The sequence below is a fragment of the Macaca mulatta genome, chromosome 8 (assembly GCF_049350105.2).
Source record: "Macaca mulatta isolate MMU2019108-1 chromosome 8, T2T-MMU8v2.0, whole genome shotgun sequence".
Classification (NCBI taxonomy): Eukaryota; Metazoa; Chordata; class Mammalia; order Primates; family Cercopithecidae; genus Macaca; species Macaca mulatta.
Window position 1 is genome coordinate 86,096,253 of NC_133413.1, and position 22,802 is coordinate 86,119,054.

Sequence of the window (22,802 nt, forward strand, 5' to 3'; positions counted from 1 at the left end):
TTATGTTTTTCACCTTATGTACAATTTGTATGCATACGCTGTTAGATTGTAATTTCCTTGAGTGGAGGAGACAAGTAGCATTAATCTGTTTAATCCTTACACCAGGATCTTGTATGTTGTAGGTGCTTAATAATATGTTTATTCAATTTTTATTATTAATTTAATGTTAATTGAATGCATTCTCCTCGTATTTTTGTCAATCTGGTCCTCTCTCCTGAGTCTCATCAGCCATTTGTTCCCAAATGAGCAATACCTTGTTCCTCACTCTGAAAGTACATTTCTCTTCTAGCTCAATTTGATTATAGGCTTCACTTCTCATTTGATTTTAAGTGGACACTGATAGTTTTTAGAAGAAATGCATTTCACAAAATGTATATCTTTATTCTTATCATTTATCATCAACTACAAATAAACAGGTACATATCCAGATGTATGGATAATTTTGTGCCAGAATTTTGAAGAAATGTTTGTGTTTACTGTATGCTTAATATTTGCCCCTAACTATTTGAGGTGTTTTCACACAACAGCCTTTTGGGCAAGTCCTTCTCTTTATTTTACAATTGTAAACTAAAGTTACTTAACACCCCCAAGTTCTGCTGAGAATCAACGGTGGAACCAAGCTTAGATTTAATTTCAGAGACTGTACTCTTTTTATTTGTTCGTTTGTTTGGTTAAGTACACAAGTCAGTTTTTTAGTTTATCCAGAGTGATGCAACGATCGCTACAGTCAAATTTGACCATTTTTTATCACTTTATAATGAAACCTTTAGTAGTTACTCCCCCATGTCCTCCCAACTCCCTCCCCAACAATATGAGGTAACTATGAATCTATTTTTTGTTTCTACAAATTTGCCTTTTCAGGACATTTTGTATAAACAAAATCATACGATGTGTGATCTCTTTTGTCTTACTTCTTTTGTTTAGAATAGAATAGGCTGCCAAGGTTTATCCATGTTGTAGCATTTATCTGTACTTCATTCCTATTTACTGACAAATAATAATATTCCACTGTGCAGGCATGCCACATTTTGTTTTTCTATTATCATAGGCTCTTGTATATTCTTCACTTCTGGGCGATGATGAATAATGCTGCTGTGGACATTTATGAGCAAGTTTTTATGTGTACATATGTTTCATTTCTCTGCATACAGACCTAACATGGCATTGCTGGGTTACACTATAACTCTGTTTAGCTTTTTAAGACAATGCTAAACTTTCTTCCAAAGCAGCTGCGTCATTTAACATTTTAAACAGCGGTGTATGAGGGTTCCAATTTTTCCACATCCTCACCAACACTTGTTTTTTCTTTATTTCATTTGCAGCCATTATAATGTGTGTGAAGTCTTACCCCATGATGCCGACTATACTCTCAATGTTGTCCTCAATTACCTCTTGATGTATAATTTGCCATGTAGGGTAAACTTCAGTGGGGTGTGGGGTACACTTAAAATTAATAGAAGGATATTTAAAAAGAGAAAAGCATGAAAATGCAGGGCCATGAAGTTCTGATAATAGCCTCCTTCATACTGAAATCATTTAGCAATAAGCAACAAAAACTTGAATGCAAAAGATATTCAAAACTAGGTTTGGCTTTCATGACTCATGATAGAAGTGGTTACGCACAGCAGCCAAAATGAAGATAGTCATTCAGTTTTATTTTACTATAAAGACTAAGTGAGAGGTGAGGCTCGTGTTTTCACGCACATGCTGATTGTGAGACTGGAAAGGTCATAGTTGATTGTTCCTATACCTTCTTTTTATCGAATCAAATGTGACAACACATATTTAAAATCCATTTGTCTGTTTATTTGCTTTTTTTTTTGTAAATTATAGTTTTCTGTAAACTAATATATCTTTGATGTTATAGGTTCAGTCGGCAATGTGTTGTTGACAAGGACAAAAGGAATCAATGTAGATATTGTCGATTAAGAAAGTGTTTTAGAGCGGGAATGAAAAAAGAAGGTAATAATAATGGTGATGATAATTAACATTATTGATGAAAAGTGATAAACATACACACATATTCTCATTGATCACTATAAACTTTTTACATGAGTTCTAATTTTCCTCACTCTAATAAGGAGGAATCTATGGTTCCTCAAGATAAAGAATTTAGTCTAAGGACATACAGCTATTAAGTGGTGTAGCCAGTATTTATCTGGTGACTATCTGATTATGGATATCATTCTCTCCACCGCTATATTGTCCAAGGCAACAAAATTATTGACTAAATAGTACACCAATATTCTGTTAGTGGATTGAAATTACAGATTTCTTTTTTATTTTTGAGATGGAGTCTCACTCTGTCAACCAGGCTGGAGCGCAGCGTCACGATCCTGGCTCACTGTAACCTACCAGATTCAAGTGATACTTCTGCCTCAGACTCCCTAATAGCTGGGACTACAGGTGCGCATCACCACGCCTGGCTAATTTTTGTATTTTTAGTAGAACCAGAGTTTCACCATGTTGGCCAGGCTGGTCTTGAACTCCTGACCTCAAGTAATCCACTCCGTTCAGCCTCCGAAAGTGCTGTGATTACAGACTTGAGTCACCACGCCTGACGCAAATGTATTTTTTTTTTGTTCTCAATAACAAATGAGTGTCTTTTTTCTTTTAATGAACATTAACTGAACATCTACTTTTCATGCATTCATTTATTTATTAAATATTATTGAACACTGCAATTTTCCAAACACTGTTCTAGGTGCTGAAGCTTCAATAGTGAACATAGTAGACAAAATAATCTTCCCTTTCAGGAAGCTTATATTATATTGAGGGACCGAAACAATAGACTAGATGTGCTATTTTAGTGTGTACTAATTTCGTCTTGCATATATTAAGTATTCTGATTATATTCTCCTATATTCTAAATACGGTTAATTTAGAAACAAATGTATTGAACACATTGTAAACATTTGACAGCGTGTAACAGCTACAAAATTCTATACTTGTCAGTTTTACTGTTTGTTCATGCCTATCATATGCAAAGAGATGTTTTTCACAACTATTTCACAAACTAAAAAAATCAAATGAAATCACTATACTAAAGAAGTGTAAAATACATCAAACCCATCTTTAACATAGTTAGCTTTTTCTTTGTCATTCAATATTTTAAGAATACAGGAATACCATTAGTTTTGCTCAGGTTGGTAATCTTGAAGACAACAAAAAACAAAGTTCACAAAATTAAAGGAGAAGCACTTTCTCATTTAAAAAGTGATTTATTTCTAATTTCATAGGAAGCTCTATTTGGCAGTTTACCGGATTAATTACATACTTGGTCAATTGCCTCCCTCCATTTCTACTTGAACCCCATGTTTATCCCCACAAAAGTGTAAGCAAATAACAATCCTACATTTCCTTTATGAGTTTTACAATTTGTGAAATACAATTATGATTTAAAATAGGTAAATTTTATCTTCTGTTCATAAAATAATGTGTTAATTTTCTTAAATAGGTTGTAAAGTAATTTTGAGTTTTCAAGTTGATGTATTTGTCTTTTTTACACTAACAGCATAGTAGCGAGATTAATTAGGTGGAAACAAATAAAAACATAGTTTTATGTCAAAAATGATAGCAGTGAGAAGATTATAAATGTTTACGATATCTTTTAGCATTTTTCTAAAGAATAATCACGTAAGTGGAATTCATAAAAGCATAGCTAACTTGTTAATATTTTATAACTGCATATGCATTTCCAAATGAGTCAGTTTAGGTTAAAAATCAATAACAATTTCTGTAAAACAAAAAGAGCAAGCTACCAGTAAGTACGATTTTAAAATAAAATATTACTGATTCACTCCAACTTACAGACAACTCACTCCTTTTTTTTTTTTTTTTTTTTTTTGGAGACAGAGTCTCGCTCGGTCTCCCAGGCTGGAGTGCAGTGACGCGATCTCGGCTCACTGCAAGCTCCGCCTCCCGGGTTCACGCCATTCTCCTGCCTCAGCCTCCTGAGTAGCTGGGACTACAGGCGCCTGCCACCTCGCCCGGCTAATTTTTTGTATTTTTAGTAGAGACCGGGTTTCACCATGTTAGCCAGGATGGTCTCGATTTCCTGACCTTGTGATCCGCCCACCTCGGCCTCCCAAAGTGCTGGGATTACAGGCTTGAGCCACACTTGGCATGATTGTATTCTCTGTATGGTAAACATGTGAATTAATATTTTCCCTGTCAGTCTTCCTTATATTTAAAAATGCAGTTTTCAGTAAGGGATTTGGGGAACTACATTATTATTATTATTATTATTATTATTATTATTATTATTTTTCTGAAGTAAAGAAGCAGATCTAGCTCTCTCTTAGAAACCTGTATAATATATAGGATTTCTTCATCTTTCCAAAATGCTGGTATTCAAACCTCAATTTTCTCAGGAGAGACTGCTCCATGGTACAATTTTTGCTTTATTAATGTTGGTAAACTGTCCCATGGACAGTGTTTTATAAGAGATCATAATATTGTAATCCTAAAGTCATTGTAACTAAAATAAGTTTACTTTCCATTTTTGCTAGTGTTTTATAGAGAAAAGAAAACGGAAGTTTCAAAATCTATGACTCATATTTTCTGATAGTGAATACACTCTTATCTTTGACCTGGTCAATCTTATAGGCAATGCTCTTCTTCTAGTTATCTTACAGTTTTATTAACTTTGAGAGAATAGAAAACCACGCTATTAAAAATACAGCATGGCAGAACTGGCTGAGCCAACACTTTCTAACATGCATGCTGTCATGACGTCTCAAACAGCAATGTTTTATGAGCTCTAGTGACAAGTCTGACGATTCCTGTTTTTGAGAGTAGTACAGAATGAAAATATCTTTCTCCCACCGTCTTTTGGAAAGACCCTTTCTCAATTTTTTACTTAAAAAAACCTCCTCAAACTCTACATCCTAACATACACTAAAGAGAAATGCTCAATAAATACTGTTTTTTCCCTCTAGCTGTACAAAATGAACGCGATAGAATAAGCACCAGAAGAAGCACATTTGATGGCAGCAACATCCCCTCCATTAACACACTGGCACAAGCTGAAGTTCGGTCTCGCCAGGTACCTGTGGCACGTCAGCATCAAACCCTAATTAATAAAATCGGATGTCCATGTAGACATCATGCTAAAATGATATGTTTATTCAAATGTGCTTATTACTAAAATAAGTTACATCTACATACATTTAAGAGTTTTACTTTGAAAGTTTGAGTGGGACTGCTGACTTAATTTTGACTATTCTTGAACAGGATTAGTTTTAAATGGAAAAATAAAATAAATTTCAGTCTAAGATTGTTTTTAAAAAAGCTTGCTTATAAGGTTGATTCAAAATAATGAATAGCGCAAAGCTCTGTAGGCAGTGTTTTATCTTATTGATTGAATCTGTACAACCCGCTACCACGACTTTTGGGGAGTTTGGTTGAGATTTGTTATCGGAGCTTCTTTCATTGGAAATGACTTCTGGATTATTGGGACCTGCTTTGGAAACAGACATTTAAATGAAGAGTCAGAATTCAGAAAACACAGAAGAAAGAAAACTTTATTATTTTAAATTTATCCAATAACAGTTCTACAGTTAAAAAAATAAGTCATTAGTTATATACATAAAAATAAATTATTTAGTGTCGTATAAAGAAATCCTTAAATCAAATTTATTTTAGCATTGACCTTATTAGAAATGTTAATTTTTTTTCTATTATAAAGCAGATTATAAAATTGCCAAGTAGTTAATCAGGTCCTATAATGAGTCAGTGCAACTACTTTCATTTTTGATAACACAAGGGTAATATGATGAGGTTAACATCACCGTTATCATTATTACTTGAATATTGCTTGATGGGCAATAAAGCTTTTAGAGAATGACTTAAAGGGGAGCTATGAGAAAATATTCAAATACAGATAAAGATACACTCACACGCATGTTCAAAAATAAGTTTATAAAAACTTTTAGACTTTTTTCTTTCAGCAGAAAAGCCTTATTTAGCTTATATTTTTATATAGTCTAAAATTACACATAATCTTACAAATGTATTATTATATGTTAAGCTCTTCGGCATTTCTGAGTCACACATTGGTTTCTTAATTTAATTTTGATGGGCTTCCTTTTAATGCAGCAAGACAAACAGTTCTTGCTTCTTGTCTCCCCAACTGAGTAATCTTTATGAAAACATTTTCTTCATAAACTTCCACAGATTAAAGAAAATATCACCTTTAATTCAAAATAAAATCAAAGAGCATATTACATATGGATAGTATCTATCTATTTATATAGCCATTTTGATTGTAAAATTCCTCAAAAGTCAGGGTAAAACTTAGTGTACAGATTTGATCACTAACATAAGATAATTGCTCCCAGAGGATGGTGCTATATAAATGAAATGGTTTTAAATTAACTTGTAAACTGATAGGTATTTTATTTTTCAATTTAAATCAGTATTTTGTTTTTCAATTTAAAACGTTTAGTATTTGTCAAGATACTGTAACAACAATAGTGCATACTTCTATGGTCTTTACTTGTCACAGTCAAAAGACAAAACGGGAATGTTGGCCATCTATAATTTTAAATGATAATATCATGTTTTTCTTAACGCTAGATCTCAGTCTCAAGCCCTGGGTCAAGCATTGACATAAATGTTAAGAAAATTGCAAGTATTGGTGATGTCTGCGAATCTATGAAACAGCAGCTCCTAGTCTTGGTGGAATGGGCTAAATATATTCCTGCATTCTGTGAATTACCATTGGATGATCAGGTATACATTTAAAAATTTATAAGTGCTTTAAAAATGCTTCTTGAACTTTGCTAAGTTTATGTTCTTTCCATTTTATTTGCAATGCATATGCTATATTACTATATTTGACAAAAGATAAATTATGAGAAAGGATTGGGTTTTCTTACCCCTTCACCGGTTTTCTTACCCCTTCACCTTGTTCTATCAAGAGGCACAACTGTTTGACTTCTATTTTAGGGGTGTAGCAAATGTATTGATTGGACAAGAACTGAACAAAACACTCCTCTGCCCTTTTGGAATTTTAAAAGGCTTATGTGAGGGAGAAAGGCAGATAGCATGTAACTGTCATTGTGAGACAAAGTATTAGAAGAGTGAATGTCTGGGAAGCAAATGGTGGATGTTGTGTATTGGCGTTTACTGAAGGTGTTATATAAACCTCCTCAGAAATACCAGGTCACTCCTAGACAGAAACCACACAGGTTATGATGTTGTCTTGGTGGGTACTTCATGCAATTAACATAAAGTTTTACCTTTCATGTTGTCAGTTTTATTCTAGAATTTATTGTATAAAAGTTATATGTCTGGCAAAAAGAAAAAATGTCTGTAGAAGCATGATCAGAAATTTATAGAGAAATAAAATTACAGAAAGAAATATAGAATGATCTTTTACTAATACTTATATTTTCATATTTTGTCATATATCCATTATAATATTTTAATAAGTGCTTAGAAACTTGAATTTCCTGATTGCATTATAAAGATAAGTATTTTGGTTTCAGATTCATTTTGAACTGTTCTTACTAAGTAGCATATAATATTTGTAGATGAAAATAATTTGAAAAATTCCCTTTCTGTCACATTAAATTAACAATGATAAGTGTCGTACTAGTGTATATTTATTTTTAAGAGAGCATTTCACCTGGTGACAGGAAAAAAAAAATACAGTGAAATCTGAAGTAATTCTTAAAAGGCTCTGTAACTGCCTTCCTGGTATGAGTCACGAATATTGACATATCATAAAGATAGCATGGCTCAGAAGGTTATGCCAGAGTGAATAATGCTAAATTGCTAAAACCTACGAGTCTCACCCCAAGCAATATAAGTAGGGTTACGTTATGTATCAGTTTTATATTTTTATTATCATTCTTCTTTAGAAATTACTGACTTATATATACAATGATTTAAAAATTGGGAAATTAAAATCCAGTAACCAGTGAGAAACAGTTTTAATTTGCCAACTGATTCTTTAATATTAACAGTATAACACTTATTAATTAGCCACAAATTTGTAAATGTCTGTTATGAATAAGGCACTGGGAAATTAGCTTTCAGTTGCACTATAAATTACATAATTTCATTTAATTATCTCAGGAGCTCGGTGACAGGTGTTATCATCTTCATTTTACAGTTTCTAAAACTGAATCCTAGATCAGTAAAATTCATTCAATAAATTCATCAAATGAATATTTATTAGATTACTGTTCAGTTTTAGGAACTGTGGGTATTTAGCAGTAAAAATACAGATTTCTTCACTATTCTCATAAATGTACACTCTGAGAGAGGTGGATAACTTAAAAATGCAAAAATTATGAGAAAGTTCATTCCAAGTGGAGATAAGCTCTATAAAATGCTATAAAATGGAATAAAATGAGTTGTTGGAGAATGGGGATAAAATGAGAAGAGAGACTTTAAACTGAGGACCAGAGAAGTTATTACCTGAGATCCTGAAAGTCAAGGGGCCAAGCACAGGAGAATCTGAGAAGAAAGCATTCCAGATACAGGAACAGCATGTCCAAGGTTCTGAGTCAGGCAGGAGCAATGTGAACAAGGGGTGCTGCAAGATGAAGTCAGAGACATGAGGGCTGGGAGGCAAAGCACTGACCCACTGTCACTCTTCCTATCACCTGCGAGGCCATGTTTGAGGAGTTTGGGTTTTAGTCTAGGGACAAAAAGAAATCATTAAAAGAGTTTTCAGCCTGGACTGGGGTGGTAGCAATGGAGATGAAAAGAAGTGGATCACTTTGACTTGTATTTTGAGAAGCAGCACTAGAATTTACTGTAGAGTTAGAGAGGGCTCAAAATAGTCTCTTGTTTTGATGTGAACAAGCACTTTGGATTATGGCGACATTTACTAGATGAAGATAGTGGAGAAGTGTTATGTTGGTAGGTATTAAATTTGTAATGCTTCCTATACTTCCTGGTGGTGATACCCAGCAGGTAATCTAGTGTACAAATGAAGCTTAGTTGAGAGCTTACTGCAAAGAGTTAGGGGTTCAATCTAGAAAGTGGCAGAACCCAGACCTCCCATCTTTTCCTTACAACAAGTCTTTGCTTTGCTTTTGTTTATTTAGTTTATTACATGCAGGAGATTAAGTTTTATATATGTTTTATCATTTAGTACTCATGAGTACATGCTGAGCTTTTTTTTTTATCTCTACTCCCATTTTATAGATGAAAACAAATGCGTAAGTTCCAAACACACAGGTTAACTTACACAAGGTTAAAGAGGTAGTAAGTGGCCATGCTGGGATTTGAACTCTGGTGTGTTTGATTCTGTTTCCCTTCCAAACAGTAACTTTCAGCTTTTTTTTTCTGCTGCTATTGTATTGACTTGCTAGATAGTTTTAAAATTTTTGAAAAGTTGATTCTATTGACATGCTACTTAGAAAACTGGAAGTTTACTGATGGCATATATCTATGAATGCTATAGTTTGTTAAAACAACAACAACAAAAGTCCCAGGCTTAAAGAACACTGTAAGTTAACAAGACTCATGTCATCTTTTAATCATTATATATTATAATTAATTGTTAAACTTAGAATTTTTCATTAAGGTGGCACTGTTGAGAGCTCACGCAGGGGAGCACTTACTCCTTGGAGCTACAAAGAGATCCATGATGTATAAAGATATTTTGCTTTTGGGTAAGTTTTTTTTTAATATAAGAATAAATTATGCATATTTTATTCTTGCAATAATATACAGGGTCTGTTCTGTATGTACCAAGTATTTGCAGACACTGTCAAATGGTGCTGCCACTTCACAGGTTGGATTTAATTGTGTCCTCACTTGGCCTTATTTTTCCTTGCCTTGACTGTATGTAAGTTCAGAGTCCATGAGATGATTAGGGAGTATTAAGATTTACAAATAAAAAAGAGATGTTGTTCAATAAACATTATATTGAGGTATGTTCAGATTATATCAGAATGAATAATTAGTGACTTATATGGCTGCCTTATGGAGTCTCAATGTGTTTTCATATTTCCTCAGAGTCTGCTTTTTATTTTATACACTTTAAAAAAAAAATGTTTACAACCTATGATCTTATTGCCCATGATAGCCCATGATATGCTACAAAATGATCAAGTAAAAAAGTACTGGTGGTAATGACTATTTTGATAGACAGGAATGCTAGAAGAGGTGAAAGAAGGATAATAGGTGTGGGGTGGTGGAGTAGAGAAGACATAAAGAAAAAACGTTTGTCTTCATTAATTGCTCCAATCCTGCTACTTTACTTAATGTATACACTTAGGTTTTGAGGGTTGAGATCCTTCTGACACTTACTAGCTCTACCTCTCTCTGGCATGTGTGAAAATATGACTAGATTATTTTATTTTTGTGCTAGATGTTTTAGCCCCAAATATAAATAAATTGAAGACAATATAACAATATCTAATATTATTGCGGGTTTACTATGTAAATACACTGGTCTAAGTACATTACATGTATATATATATTCTCTCATTTAATCCTTGAAATAGCCCTAAGGGATTAGTACTATTATTTACAGCCCATTTTGCAGGTGAAGAAATGGAGGCAGAGAAAGTTTACCAAAGGTCACAAAACTAGTAAAGAATATAGCCAGGATTCTAAACCACATAATGTGATTGTGGAGACTATGCCCTGAAATGTTATTAAATACCTCCCTTGCATTTCTAGTAAATACCTAGAATACTGTTCTCGTTATAGACCTAAATGCAATAGACCTAGAAAACAAAATGTCTACTGTATAAATTCTAGCTCTAAATTAGTTTACCCAGAATAATTAGGTAAGCTAACATTTCATAAAGAAAGAGTGAAGCTCAAAAAAAGATATTAACTATGTGAACTGAAATATATGTTAATCAGTTTTACCATGGTAATTATTTCACAATGTAGATACACATTAAAGCATTACATTGGGCCCGGCATGGTGGCTCATGCATGTAATCCCAGACAGAGGCAGGAGGATCACTTGATGTCAGGAGTTCGAGACCTGCCTGGCCAACATGGTGAAACCTTGTCTCTACTAAAAATACAAAAAATTAACTGGACATGGTGGCGGGCGCCTGTGATCCCAGCTACTCTGGAGGCTGAGGCATGAGAATCACTTGACCCTGAGAGGTAGAGGTTGCAGCAAGCTGAGATCGTGCCACTGCCCTCCAGCCTGGGCAATAGAGAGAGACTCTGTCTAAAAACAAACAAACAAAAAATCACATTGTACACCTTAAATATATACAATTGTTTGACGGTCATACCTCCATAAAGCTGGAGAAAAAAGAAAGAGCAAGGGTACCGTTGAATATGCTGTTACCCTGAGGATGGTCTTTGCCTGCAGTGAAAGAATTTAGAATATTTGTCTTTTTATAAAACCAGAAAATAACAATTTAGCTGTTATTTTTGAAGGCTATAAAAATGTCCATTATATTATAGCCAGAGAATTTCTGAGTTAGCAAGATCTTTAGGGAATAGGTGGTCTAGCTTGCCACCCAAGTTTTGAACTCCCTTAAAGTCAGCCTTATAAAGTGGTTATCCCACCTCTATTTAAAGAAGTCCAGGAAGAGAAAATATACTATCAGAGGCAACTCATGAGAATTCACATGCTAATTAAAAAAAAAAAAAATCAGCTTCCCTTACTTAGACGTGTTAAAACTGTCTCAATAGTGTATGCCTAGAATGCCTAGAGTATCAAAGTGCTGTTTTTAATCCACTGTAAACAAGAAAGATTCTTTAGGGTTTGTATTGTAGTCATTAGTGAATAAAACTCTAATAGATGAGTGACACAGAGAAAAACTAATCATTATATTTAGAATTTCTCTTGTCAATTATTAGCATGTTATTTAGTCTGCGCTTTTGTGTTATCACAAGTGACTGATACCATTAAAATGCATGTGATCATATTATCAATGTTATTCGTCCTTTAAGCATGCTTGAGTTTTTCCAGCATAACTAACAACACCACTGAGAGAGAAAGTACATCACTATTCCCTCAAGGGTAGACTATTTTAAACACAGGTTTGTTAAATTTTAAACAATGCTGACAATTTTAGGAGACAGGTGGTTATTTTGTTGCTGTTGTTTTCTCTTCCATAGGAAACAACTATGTTATTCACCGCAACAGCTGTGAAGTTGAGATTAGCCGTGTGGCCAATCGTGTTCTAGATGAGCTGGTTAGACCATTTCAAGAAATCCAGATTGATGACAATGAGTATGCTTGTTTAAAGGCAATTGTATTTTTTGATCCAGGTTGGTTTTCAAAATTCCACTAGAGAATTGATATAATAAAAATTAAACTACTTTTCAAGATTAGAATATTTATTGTCTTCACACTCTAATTACGTTAAATCTGCTGCCTTTCTTATTCCTTGGTTAGATGCAAAAGGGCTAAGTGATCCAGTAAAAATTAAGAACATGAGGTTCCAAGTGCAGATCGGTTTGGAGGACTACATTAATGATCGGCAGTATGACTCCCGGGGAAGGTTTGGAGAGTTGCTTCTGCTCCTGCCCACGCTGCAGAGCATCACTTGGCAAATGATTGAGCAAATACAGTTCGTTAAACTTTTTGGGATGGTCAAAATTGACAACCTGCTTCAGGAAATGCTACTAGGTGGTGAGTACATTGAAGAATTTCTACTTTATTGATTAGAATCACACTAAATATAAGTTTGACCCATTGATTTTTTTTGGTCCATATTTAATTCATCTATTGAAGTCACTGTGATGCTTCTGAACTTTTCTCCTTCTGCTAGGACATAATGAACTCAAGTTTTTACATTTAGAAAATTTGCAAGACCCATCAGAGAGACAAAAATACTTGGACGGATTCAAGCCCCCATTCTTTTTTTGTTTTCTTGAGACAGAGTCTCGCTTAGTCTCCAGGCTGGAGTGCAGTGGTGTGATCTCGGCTCACTGCAACCTATGACTCCCTGGTTCAAGTGATTCTCCTGCTTCAGCCTCCAGAGTAGCTGGGACTACAGGCACACGCCACCACACCTGGCTAATTTTTGTATTTTTGGTAGAGACGGGGTTTCACTGTGTTCACCAGGATGGTCACCATGTCCTGACCTTGTGATCTGCCAGCCTCGGCCCCCTCAAAGTGCTGGAATTACAGGCGTGAGTCACTGTGCCTGGCCTCAACCCCCGTTCTTATTAGCCTCCACCACCTCTACTCCACTGTCCCTCTGACTTAAATTTTCGGATCCTTCCAAACATGGCAAACAGAAACAAATTTCCTGGTTTTATGACCTCTTCAAATATATCATGGTTTTTCATGCTCTAATTTGTTTAAAACCTCAAGGATACTGGAATTGCAATATAACCTAATACATATATATATATATAAAATATATATATTAAAAAAATCTTAAAAATGAACATTGTGTTCCTGAAACAATTAATTGACACAAAATAGAAAGGGAAAATGATATTTCATTGTGGCAATAAATGTCAGGAATAAGTTAAGAAATTTATTTTGCATTCCAATCTAGATTAAATTTCCTTGTAAAATCATCATATTTGTTTTTAGTTTTCTGGTGCATAATTTGTTCCTAATGATATCTTTCTGAAATGAAAGTTGTTCATGCTATTACGGTGATCCCAAATACTATAAACTTGAGGTAAGTGATTCTTGGAATTGCCTTAACAACAGGCAGCGAACCTAATGATTCCAGGAAATGGCACACAAAGTCCATTTTTAATATACAGCATAATATGATGCAACATTAATCTAGCCAATGTACAGTGAAAGCTGACATTGTTCTTAATATGCCAGTGGTTCTGTCAATTTGTTTTTGAATTCCCAAAAAGCACTTGGCAAAAATAGCAATATTTAAGCTGTCAATCAAAACATTTGTTTCAAGGTAAACTTGCTGTTCCTGATTAAATATCACTAACACAGCATATTTTTATCTTTTGTAGGGGCTTCCAATGACGGTAGTCATCTCCATCATCCAATGCATCCACATTTGTCTCAAGATCCATTAACCGGGCAAACTATACTTTTAGGTCCTATGTCAACACTGGTTCATGCAGACCAGATCTGTAAGTATATAGGCTACTTTTCAACCATGATATTTCTTAATTACCTGAGAAAAAGTGGAATTGTGGGAAAGAATCTATTAGTAACTAGAAATGGCAAAAACTTGGTGTAATTTCCCATCTGGGACTCAGCAGTAGAAGATTGTTATTCAGCTTGTCACTTATTCTCCCTAGACGTCAGTTTGCTTCCTAAAATGAAAATGTAAGAAAAATCTTTCTACTTCATAGGTCTGGGGAGCACAAAAGAGTATACAAGTAGTCCTTGCTCTGCATGGTAGTGTGAGACGTAAAAACGACAATGTAAGCTGAAACCACGCAAGGGAATCTTAATAATCAATGGGAAAATTATTTCCTGCTTGGGACCTTCAAAAATGTTTGTGAAAACATTAAGAACTCTCTGAATGTTTATGGAAACTAAAGAAATGTAATCTTTATACTTTTTTTGTAGAATTAAATATAAAACATTTCAGTTGGTACACTGTAATTAAAACATTAGGAATATTGACAATCGAAGTGTTTTATTTCTTTATAAAATAATTGTGAAACGCAGTTTGACCAGTTCTTGTCACCTTCTAAAACTTACATTAGGAAGCGAGGATCTTTTCTACGCCCTGATGAGTTTTACTCGTTGGGAAATTTGGATCAGCTTTCAACATTTTAATTCCTTGTATTCTCAATGTCCTGGCATGTTTCTGAGAATTCATTTAATGTGAAATTTCTTTTGCCGCGTTCACTTCTTTTGGGACACCTTCTCCCCTTTTGACACATCCAGCTTTCTCATTTATGTGGACAAGTTTTCCTTTGCTAAGTTCTTGACTGCATAGAGACTCAAACAACAGCAGCGGCAGTATTCCCATGGACAGCTACTTCTTCTGTGATTGCATTTGTGTTCTATTTGTATGTCACTTCCAGCATTATCACCTTCTATTCCTTTTCTGCACTTTCACTGTTGTTGGTCAATTCTAATTCAATTATTCAGTTTTGTAAAATGTGAGTGAATTTACCACTAGGAAACAAGAAGGCGACACAGCCACTGTATGCAGTTTGTTTTCCATGCCTGAACTGAATAGAAGATGCTCAGTGACCAATCATGGACAGACTAAAAATTGTGACATGATCAGTCATTGATCATAAAGCGCATCCGTTATTTAGATAGTTGTTTGCAGACTGAAGAGTTGGCAGTGGAGTCTGTATTTATGAAATCACTCACTAATTGTGAGTTACCATGGTGACTGAAACTTGAACCATGTTGTTGCCAGACTGGTGCTGTTTAAGCCACGGTAACTAGAATTCATTCACATCAGAATTGTGCAGTGAGGGCGGCTTATGAAAACTCCTTGGAACTCAGATGACTATATAAATACTATAGAGATTGTTAGTAGATAAGTTAATCTATTATTATAACCTTCATGATAATTTTATTTTTCTAGGCTATTCTGGTGATACAGATCTCTAATTATTTGATAAAATATCTAGATTAACTGAATAATTGCTTCGGAATTTAATGTAATTAATCCCAGATTTACCTTCGATCTATTGCCTCTGAACACCAAACCTACTAACTCACTGAGATGACTTGAGTTATTGTGATGTAATTATTATGCACACTCTTATTGCTTACTGAATTTACAATAGTCTTTAATAGCTAGCTACAACATTTTTTTCCCCAAATGTTGTATGCAATGCAACAATTTACCAAGTACCACCTGACTTCTAGCCACTGGTAGGGAACGTAGAGGCCACAGAACTTCATGTTACCATGCCGTCTTTTAGATACAAGCATAGGTAGATCTTTGTGTAAATAGTATCTGAAACCAAAATTCTTTGAGTATATGAGAGAGAGAAAGAAATGAAATTGTTAGGAAAAATATAAATTATAGAAAACTATCGCATAATCTTGGATTTCCAATGTACTTGAAAGACATTATTTGGGACCATCCTTGCAAAATAGATATTACTGTTTTCATTTAATAGATAATCAAGAGCAGAAAGAGAGCGGCAAGCTTAATACCATACTAGAGAGTTTATGGAGTTGTGTCTCTTAAAGATCAGTTATTCATAAACTCGCAAAATGAAACACATTAACAACACATTAAGCAGTGTAGGAATCAACTGGCAAGAGAGTTGGACAGTTCTGCTGGTGGTTGAATACTTTTTAAGGGCTAGTATTCTAGTATTTTAAAAACATATTTGCTGACCCTAGTCTTTTAAAAACCACATTGTTACACTCATTTTTATTCTTGTTCTTTCCACATAGTATTTGTGGGATTTATTTGTAAAAGAAAACTTGGCTTTACTATCCTCATTTGAAATAATTTATATTTTATGCAAGCAAGATATTAAACACAACCAAAAGTTAAGTTCATGCATATTTTCTTGGTCTTTTAGAGAAGGCTACTGCAGTCTTAGATCTAGTCTAAATAGCCAGAAATAATTTTAAAAGCAGATTTTGATATTGGTTTGTCATTTAAATGGCACTTAAAAATTTTGCTTCTGAGTAATTGCTAATCCATACTTAACAATAATATAAAGCTAATGTATTAATGAACACCAGGCAGAAGGAGGCTGTTCTTGTTTTGTAGATAATTTTTAAAAACTGTTGAGACATAAGCTATAAAGTTTACAAAACCTCAGTCTGATCATCAAACATTTTCTGTTAGTTCTATTTACTATGTGGAATAATCCAGTAACAATAAGCGTGAGTACTAAAATATTTCAAGTTTCTACAAATTACAGAATAACTCCTAGATTATTTTATGATATGGTTACATTTTACAATGGAAAGAACTACTATTCTAGACAATGAAGTTTTGAAACTAACTTTTTACATTCAATTCAATCTTTTTGTATTCAATTACTTTCTATTCAATTACTCAGGCTTGCTCTTTGCATCAAAGGGGATGGGACAGGCAAGCTCGATTGTAATAGAATAATTTTGAAGCAAAAAAAGCCAGTAGTTTTCAGATGCTTTTGACTACAACTTAGATTTCAGAACATTTATAAAGTACGTTAACCTTAATTTTTTATGTCATTTAATATGTCTGAATTATATTTTTATTTTATGTGAATTTTGATGGTAAAAATTATAAACATTGCTTTCTAATATTTGAGAAAACTATCCTTCTGTTAATTCTTTTCATTGCCTTTTTTCCTGGTAGGTTTATTAGAGAATCAAATGCTTATAAATGCTTTTAAGAAAGGCAGGAAACACCTTAAAGTGACTATGAAAAAAATTTTTTAACATGACCTCTTTCTATTTAATGTTATTTGGGAGGTAAGGTAAGAGTACTCTCTAACAGTATGTCATGGGCCAATAATACATTCTACAAATCACTATTCTATATAGGATCTTTTTAAAACATTGCTAGATCATGCTAATGTGTATTGGTGTTGTGTAGGGTTTAATGGGGTGGGGAACGCTGACTGCCACCATCACACTCAATTCTCTGATTCTTTTTCAGCAACTCCTGAAACCCCACTCCCTTCCCCACCACAAGGCTCTGGGCAAGAACAGTACAAAATAGCTGCAAACCAAGCATCAGTCATTTCACACCAGCATCTCTCCAAACAAAAGCAATTGTGAAAACGTGTTTACTTCAGAACGGCACTACATAAATGTGAAAAGTTGTTGATCTTGAAATATCTCAGGATAGCACTTTTGGCAAACTCTTAGCCAAGGCTTCTTCATGGTGCTGTTATAACATGGTGTCCTATTTTCTTGTTTATACGTTCATTCTGTTTGTTGTTGCTACTACGTAAAACTTTCACACGCAACCAATATGTATCTGAGTTTGAAGATGTTTATATGGGGTATTTTTTCCAACTGCCCCTGCATTGTGCCCGAACCAACTGAATCTTATGTACGAGTTTCATTTGTTTTATTAATGTTAATTTAAATTTGTAAATAATTGCTTTATTGTTATGTGATACAGAACAAAGTGTTCATTTTTGACTGAAAATAGTGGATCAGAAATCCCGGTTTAATATAAAATGAGCTAAATTTTTAAAAATAAATTATAAACTTGCAGATTAGAAAAATAAAGCAGTTGCGGTAGAATAGGCTGTATCTTTTTCAAGAAGAATCTCTTATGGACTTTCTGTGGTAAAGAAGCAACTCTTTGCTTTAGAGTTAAATATTCCTATCTTAAGTTTAGAAAAATACAAAGAACCATTCCAAGGACGACTGGATACTTTTTGAATCTGACTTTATTTGAAGATGTATGGTAAGCAAAAGCATGTTGGTTTTATCAGTTAGGATAGAGGGTGAATTGTAACAAAGAAACCCCTAAAACAGTGACTAAACCAAGAGAGGCATCTATTTCTTTCTCCTGAAACAATTTAGAAATAGTTATCCATTGACTAGAAATTAGCACATGCCCACAGCTGGCTCCCAGGGTGGCCAGGAGAGTTATCTATAGGTGGAAAGTCTGTGTCAGCCAAAGCCATGCCACTCTGAGAGAGCTGATTCTGAGGACACGTTAGCCATCTACCACCCATGTTCCTTATTTAGTCCTCACAATAACACTGTAGGAGAGGTATCCTTTTCTCTCTTTTATAAATAAGGGAAAGTTTAGCTTGAGGGTTTAAGGAACATAACAAAAGTTCACCAACATTAACGAGTGAGAGAACCACATTCAAACCCAGGTCTAGTTGACTTAGTGAATCTTTGGTGTGGAATGAAAAATGTGAACTTCTTACTCATAGTGTGGTTTTTAAATATATGCAGTTGAATGATGATTGGATACTATTCATCATATTGCCTATAATATATATTTACTGATAAGCGGTGAGTGTAAAATTGTTGCGCCTAGAATAAGAAACCACTTTTGTAGTTTTAACAAGACTTTTCCTTAAAAACATTAGAGAAAATAAAAGATTCACCACATAGATTTTGATGAAAACAAAAACAAAGCAAAATGACTGGCTTAGCAGATTCTTTAAAATGTAGCAGCCCAGGGATGTACCAAATGTCAAATTCTAGACTGAGGAGTACAGTTCATTGGACCCTTAAACTCTCTGATATCACTTAAAGCTGGAATTTATTTTAAAACAAATTAAGCATGGGCCACCTCATGAGGCAGTGGCTCGTCTCTGGTTGAGGAGAGGGAAAATTGGAAAAACTGGTTCAGTAATTATCAATAATATTTTTTGAAAAAGAGGATCCCAAGCTGTAAAAGATTGAATTAGATAATCTTTCTCAGGATTTTTTAAATGTCTAAGATTATGATGTCATATATCCCACTTACCCTGTAAGTAAAAAGGTTATAGTAATATTAAGTAACTTATTAGCTCTTAAAGTAAAATTGAACTCTTCAAGTAGAAACATGATTATTAAAAGCTATCTATGATTTAATAGATTTAATAAAATTCCTTCAAGACCTGGTACCCTTGTGAAACTGTAAAATATATCATATGGGGGAGTTTTTTAACTCTTAGTTTTTGAAAATTTACTGTAGTTTCTATTTCGTGCATAAGAATGTTTTTGATTTTTATCATACAAATAACTTTTGTAGATTTTTGTTTACTTTGGGGGGGATATTCCCTTAGAAGATATTAAAACAAAATACTGCCTTGGTCTGTGCAGGCTGCTGTAACAAAATACTGTGAACTTGGCAGCTTATAAATAACGGAAATTCATTTCTCACTGTTCTCAATGGAGGGAAGTCCAAGATTAAGGAATTAACAAATTAGGTCTCTGGATCATACATGGCATTTTCTAGCTGTGTCTTTACACATAAAAGGAACAAGGTAGCTCTCTCGGGTCTCTTTAATAAAGGTACTAATTCTCATGACTGAATCCCCCTCCAAAGGCCCCACCTCCTAATACCATCCCTCTGGGGACTAGGTATCAGCATGTGAATTTTGGAAAACACAAAAATTCAGAACATAGCAAATACTTTTAAAGCATGAACGGTAACATTCATTTTTAGTGAACCCTGTAATTTATTCGTGCATATTTACTAAAACAGCGATGTCTTTGAAATTATTAGCAATGATTCTGCTTCAATAACTATGGTCAGGGGGATTTATAATATTATATTTTTATATACTGAACTGCCAAAGATGCTGGAAAAAAGGAACTGATGTTTTCAGCATATTTTCAAAATATTGATAAGGGAAGTTATCACTTTTATATAGTATTCAACTTTTTTCAGGTAATAGAAATGAATAATTTATTGTGAAATAATTCATTTTATAAATGTAAAATTATTTTTATAAATTTTATTGTTGGAAATCAAAAATTAGTAGATTTTTTACAATGTTAAATTATACTGAGATTAAAGTATTCCTAAACTGTGACGCTACATTTGTTTCACTAAACTTTCTAAATAAAAATTGAGGAAAAAAAAAATCACTGAAACCAGGTTCTTCATTAGTGTTCAAAAATGATTTCATATTTTTACAGACACTGATAATATATTTTATATAGTCATTTGTATTAGTCTGTTTTCACACTACTATAAAGAACTATCTGAGACTGGGTAATTTGTAAAGAAAGGAGGCTTAATGGACTCATAGTTTTGCATGGCTAGGGAGGCTTCAGGAAACTTATAATCATGGTGAAAGGAGAAGCAAGCACCTTCTTCACAGGCAGCAGGAGAGAAAGAAAGCGAGAGGGGAACTGCCAAACACTTTTAAACCATTAGCTCTTGTGAGAACTCACTATCACAAGAACAGCATGGGGAAAACTGCCCCCGTGATCCAATCACCTCCCACCAGGTCCCTCCCTAGACACATGGGGATTACAATTTGACTTGAGATTTGGGTGGGGACATAGAGCCAAACCATATCATTCTGCACCTGCCCTCTCCCAAATCTCATGTCCTTCTTACATTTCAAAACCAATCACGCCTTCACAACAATTACCCCAAATCTTTAACTCATTCCAGCATTAACTCAAAGGTCCAAGTCCAAAGTTTTATAGGAGACAAGGCAAGGTCTTTTCACTTATGAGAGTGTAAAAGCAAAAACAACTTAGTTACTTCCAAGATACAATGGGGATATAGTCATTGGGTAAACGTTCTCATTCCAGATAAGAGAAATTGGCCATAACAAAGGGGCCACAGGCCCCATACAAGTTGAAAACCAGGCAGGATACTCATTAAATCTTGTAGCTCCAAAATAATCTCCTTTAACTCCATGTCTCATGACCAGGGCACACTGATGCAAGATGTGGGCCCCCAAGGCCTTGGGCAGCTCTACTCCTGTGACTCTGCAGGGTAGAGTCCCCACACAGCTGCTTTCATGGACTGGCTCTGAGTGTTTGTGACTTTTCCAGGTACACAGTACAAACTGTCAGTGGAACTACTGTACTGGGGTCTGAAGGATAGTGGACCTCTTCTCGCAGTCCCACTAGGCAGGGCCCCAGTGGGAACTCTGTGTGGGGGCTCCTACCCCACATTTCTTCTCTGCATTGCCTTAGTAGAAGTTCTCCATGTGGGCTCTGCTCCTGCAGCAGATTTCTGCCTGGACATTCAGGCATTTCCAGATATCCTCTGAAATCTAGGCAGAAGCTCCCAAGCTCAGCTGTTGTCTTCTGTGCACCCACAGGCCCAACACTACATGGAAACCACTAAGGCTTGAGGCTTGCACCCCCTGAAGCAATGGCTTGAGCTGTGAGCTGTACCTTTTAGCCATGGCTAGAGCTGGAGTGGATGGAACACAGGGCACCATGTCCCAAGCCTGAACAGAGTAGTAGGACCCTGGGCCTGACCCAAGAAACCATTTTTTTTTTTTCCTCCTAGGCCTCCAGGCCTGTGATGGGAGGTGCTCCTGTGAAGATCTTTGAAATGCCCTGAAGATATTTTCCCCATAGTCTTGGCTAGTAACATTCAACTTCTCTTTATTGATGCTAATTTCTGCAGTCAATCACTTGAATTTCTCCCAGGGAAATTTTTTTTTTTTTCTACCACATGGCCAGCCTACATATTTTGCAAGCTTTTATGCTCTGCTTCACTTTTAAACAAAAGTTTCAGTTTCAGATAATCTCTTTGTGAATGCATATCACTGTATGCATTCAGAAAAAAAACACGTCACATCTTGAACACTTTCCTGCCTAGAAATTTCTTCTGTCAGATACCCTCAATCATCTGTCTCAAGTTCAAAGTTCCACAGATCTCTTAGGCAGGGGCAAAATGCTGCCAGTCTCTTTGCTAAAGCATATCAAGAACTTTGCCCCAGTTCCCAACAAGCTCCTCATTTCCATCTGACACCACCTCATCCTGGACTTCACTGTTCATATCACTATCAGCATTTTGGTCAAAACCATTCAACAAGTCTTTTGGAAGTGCCAAACTTTCCCACATCTTCCTGTCTTCTGAGCCCTCCAAACTGTTCCAACCTCTGCCTGTTACTCAGTTCTAAAATTAATTCCACATTTTCAGGTTATCTTTATAGCAGTGCCCCACTCCCAGCATCAAATTTTCTGTATTAGCTCATTTTCACACTGCTATAGAGAACTACCTGAAACTGGGTAATTTATCAAGAAAAGAGTTGTAACTGACCCATGGTTTTGCATGACTGGAGGGCCTCAGGAAACTTACAATTATGGCAGAAGGTGAAGGAGAAGCAAGCACTTTCTTCACAAGGCAGCAAGAGAGAGAGCACGAGGGAGGGGAACTTCCAAACACTTTTAAGCCACCAGATCTTGTGAGAACTGTGAAAGGAAAATATCTTGGGCCCCCAAAATCACTAAGGAAAACTCAAGCTGTAAACTGCTTATGGCAAACCTGCCTCCCATTTTATTCAAATTTATCCCTCTGCTCACTAAAATGGATGCATATTGGATTGCCTTC

At 34.9% G+C, this 22,802-nt stretch overlaps 1 protein-coding gene across 9 annotated transcripts in view; it reads left to right on the plus strand.

The window, feature by feature from the left end:
• The window catches only part of HNF4G (hepatocyte nuclear factor 4 gamma), a 157,377-nt gene extending 137,018 nt beyond the window's left edge, over positions 1-20,359 (plus strand). For all 9 annotated transcript variants that reach the window (XM_077942841.1, XM_015145597.3, XM_077942838.1 and 6 more), the window contains 8 exons: positions 1,868-1,962; positions 4,941-5,047; positions 6,580-6,735; positions 9,548-9,635; positions 12,064-12,216; positions 12,344-12,580; positions 13,888-14,010; positions 17,469-20,359. In XM_077942841.1, coding sequence (XP_077798967.1) covers positions 1,868-1,962; positions 4,941-5,047; positions 6,580-6,735; positions 9,548-9,635; positions 12,064-12,216; positions 12,344-12,580; positions 13,888-14,010; positions 17,469-17,590 — 1,081 coding nt within the window. In that variant the 3' untranslated portion in view covers positions 17,591-20,359. The remainder of the gene's footprint in view (positions 1-1,867; positions 1,963-4,940; positions 5,048-6,579; positions 6,736-9,547; positions 9,636-12,063; positions 12,217-12,343; positions 12,581-13,887; positions 14,011-17,468) is intronic.
• The last annotated feature ends 2,443 nt before the right edge of the window (positions 20,360-22,802 follow it).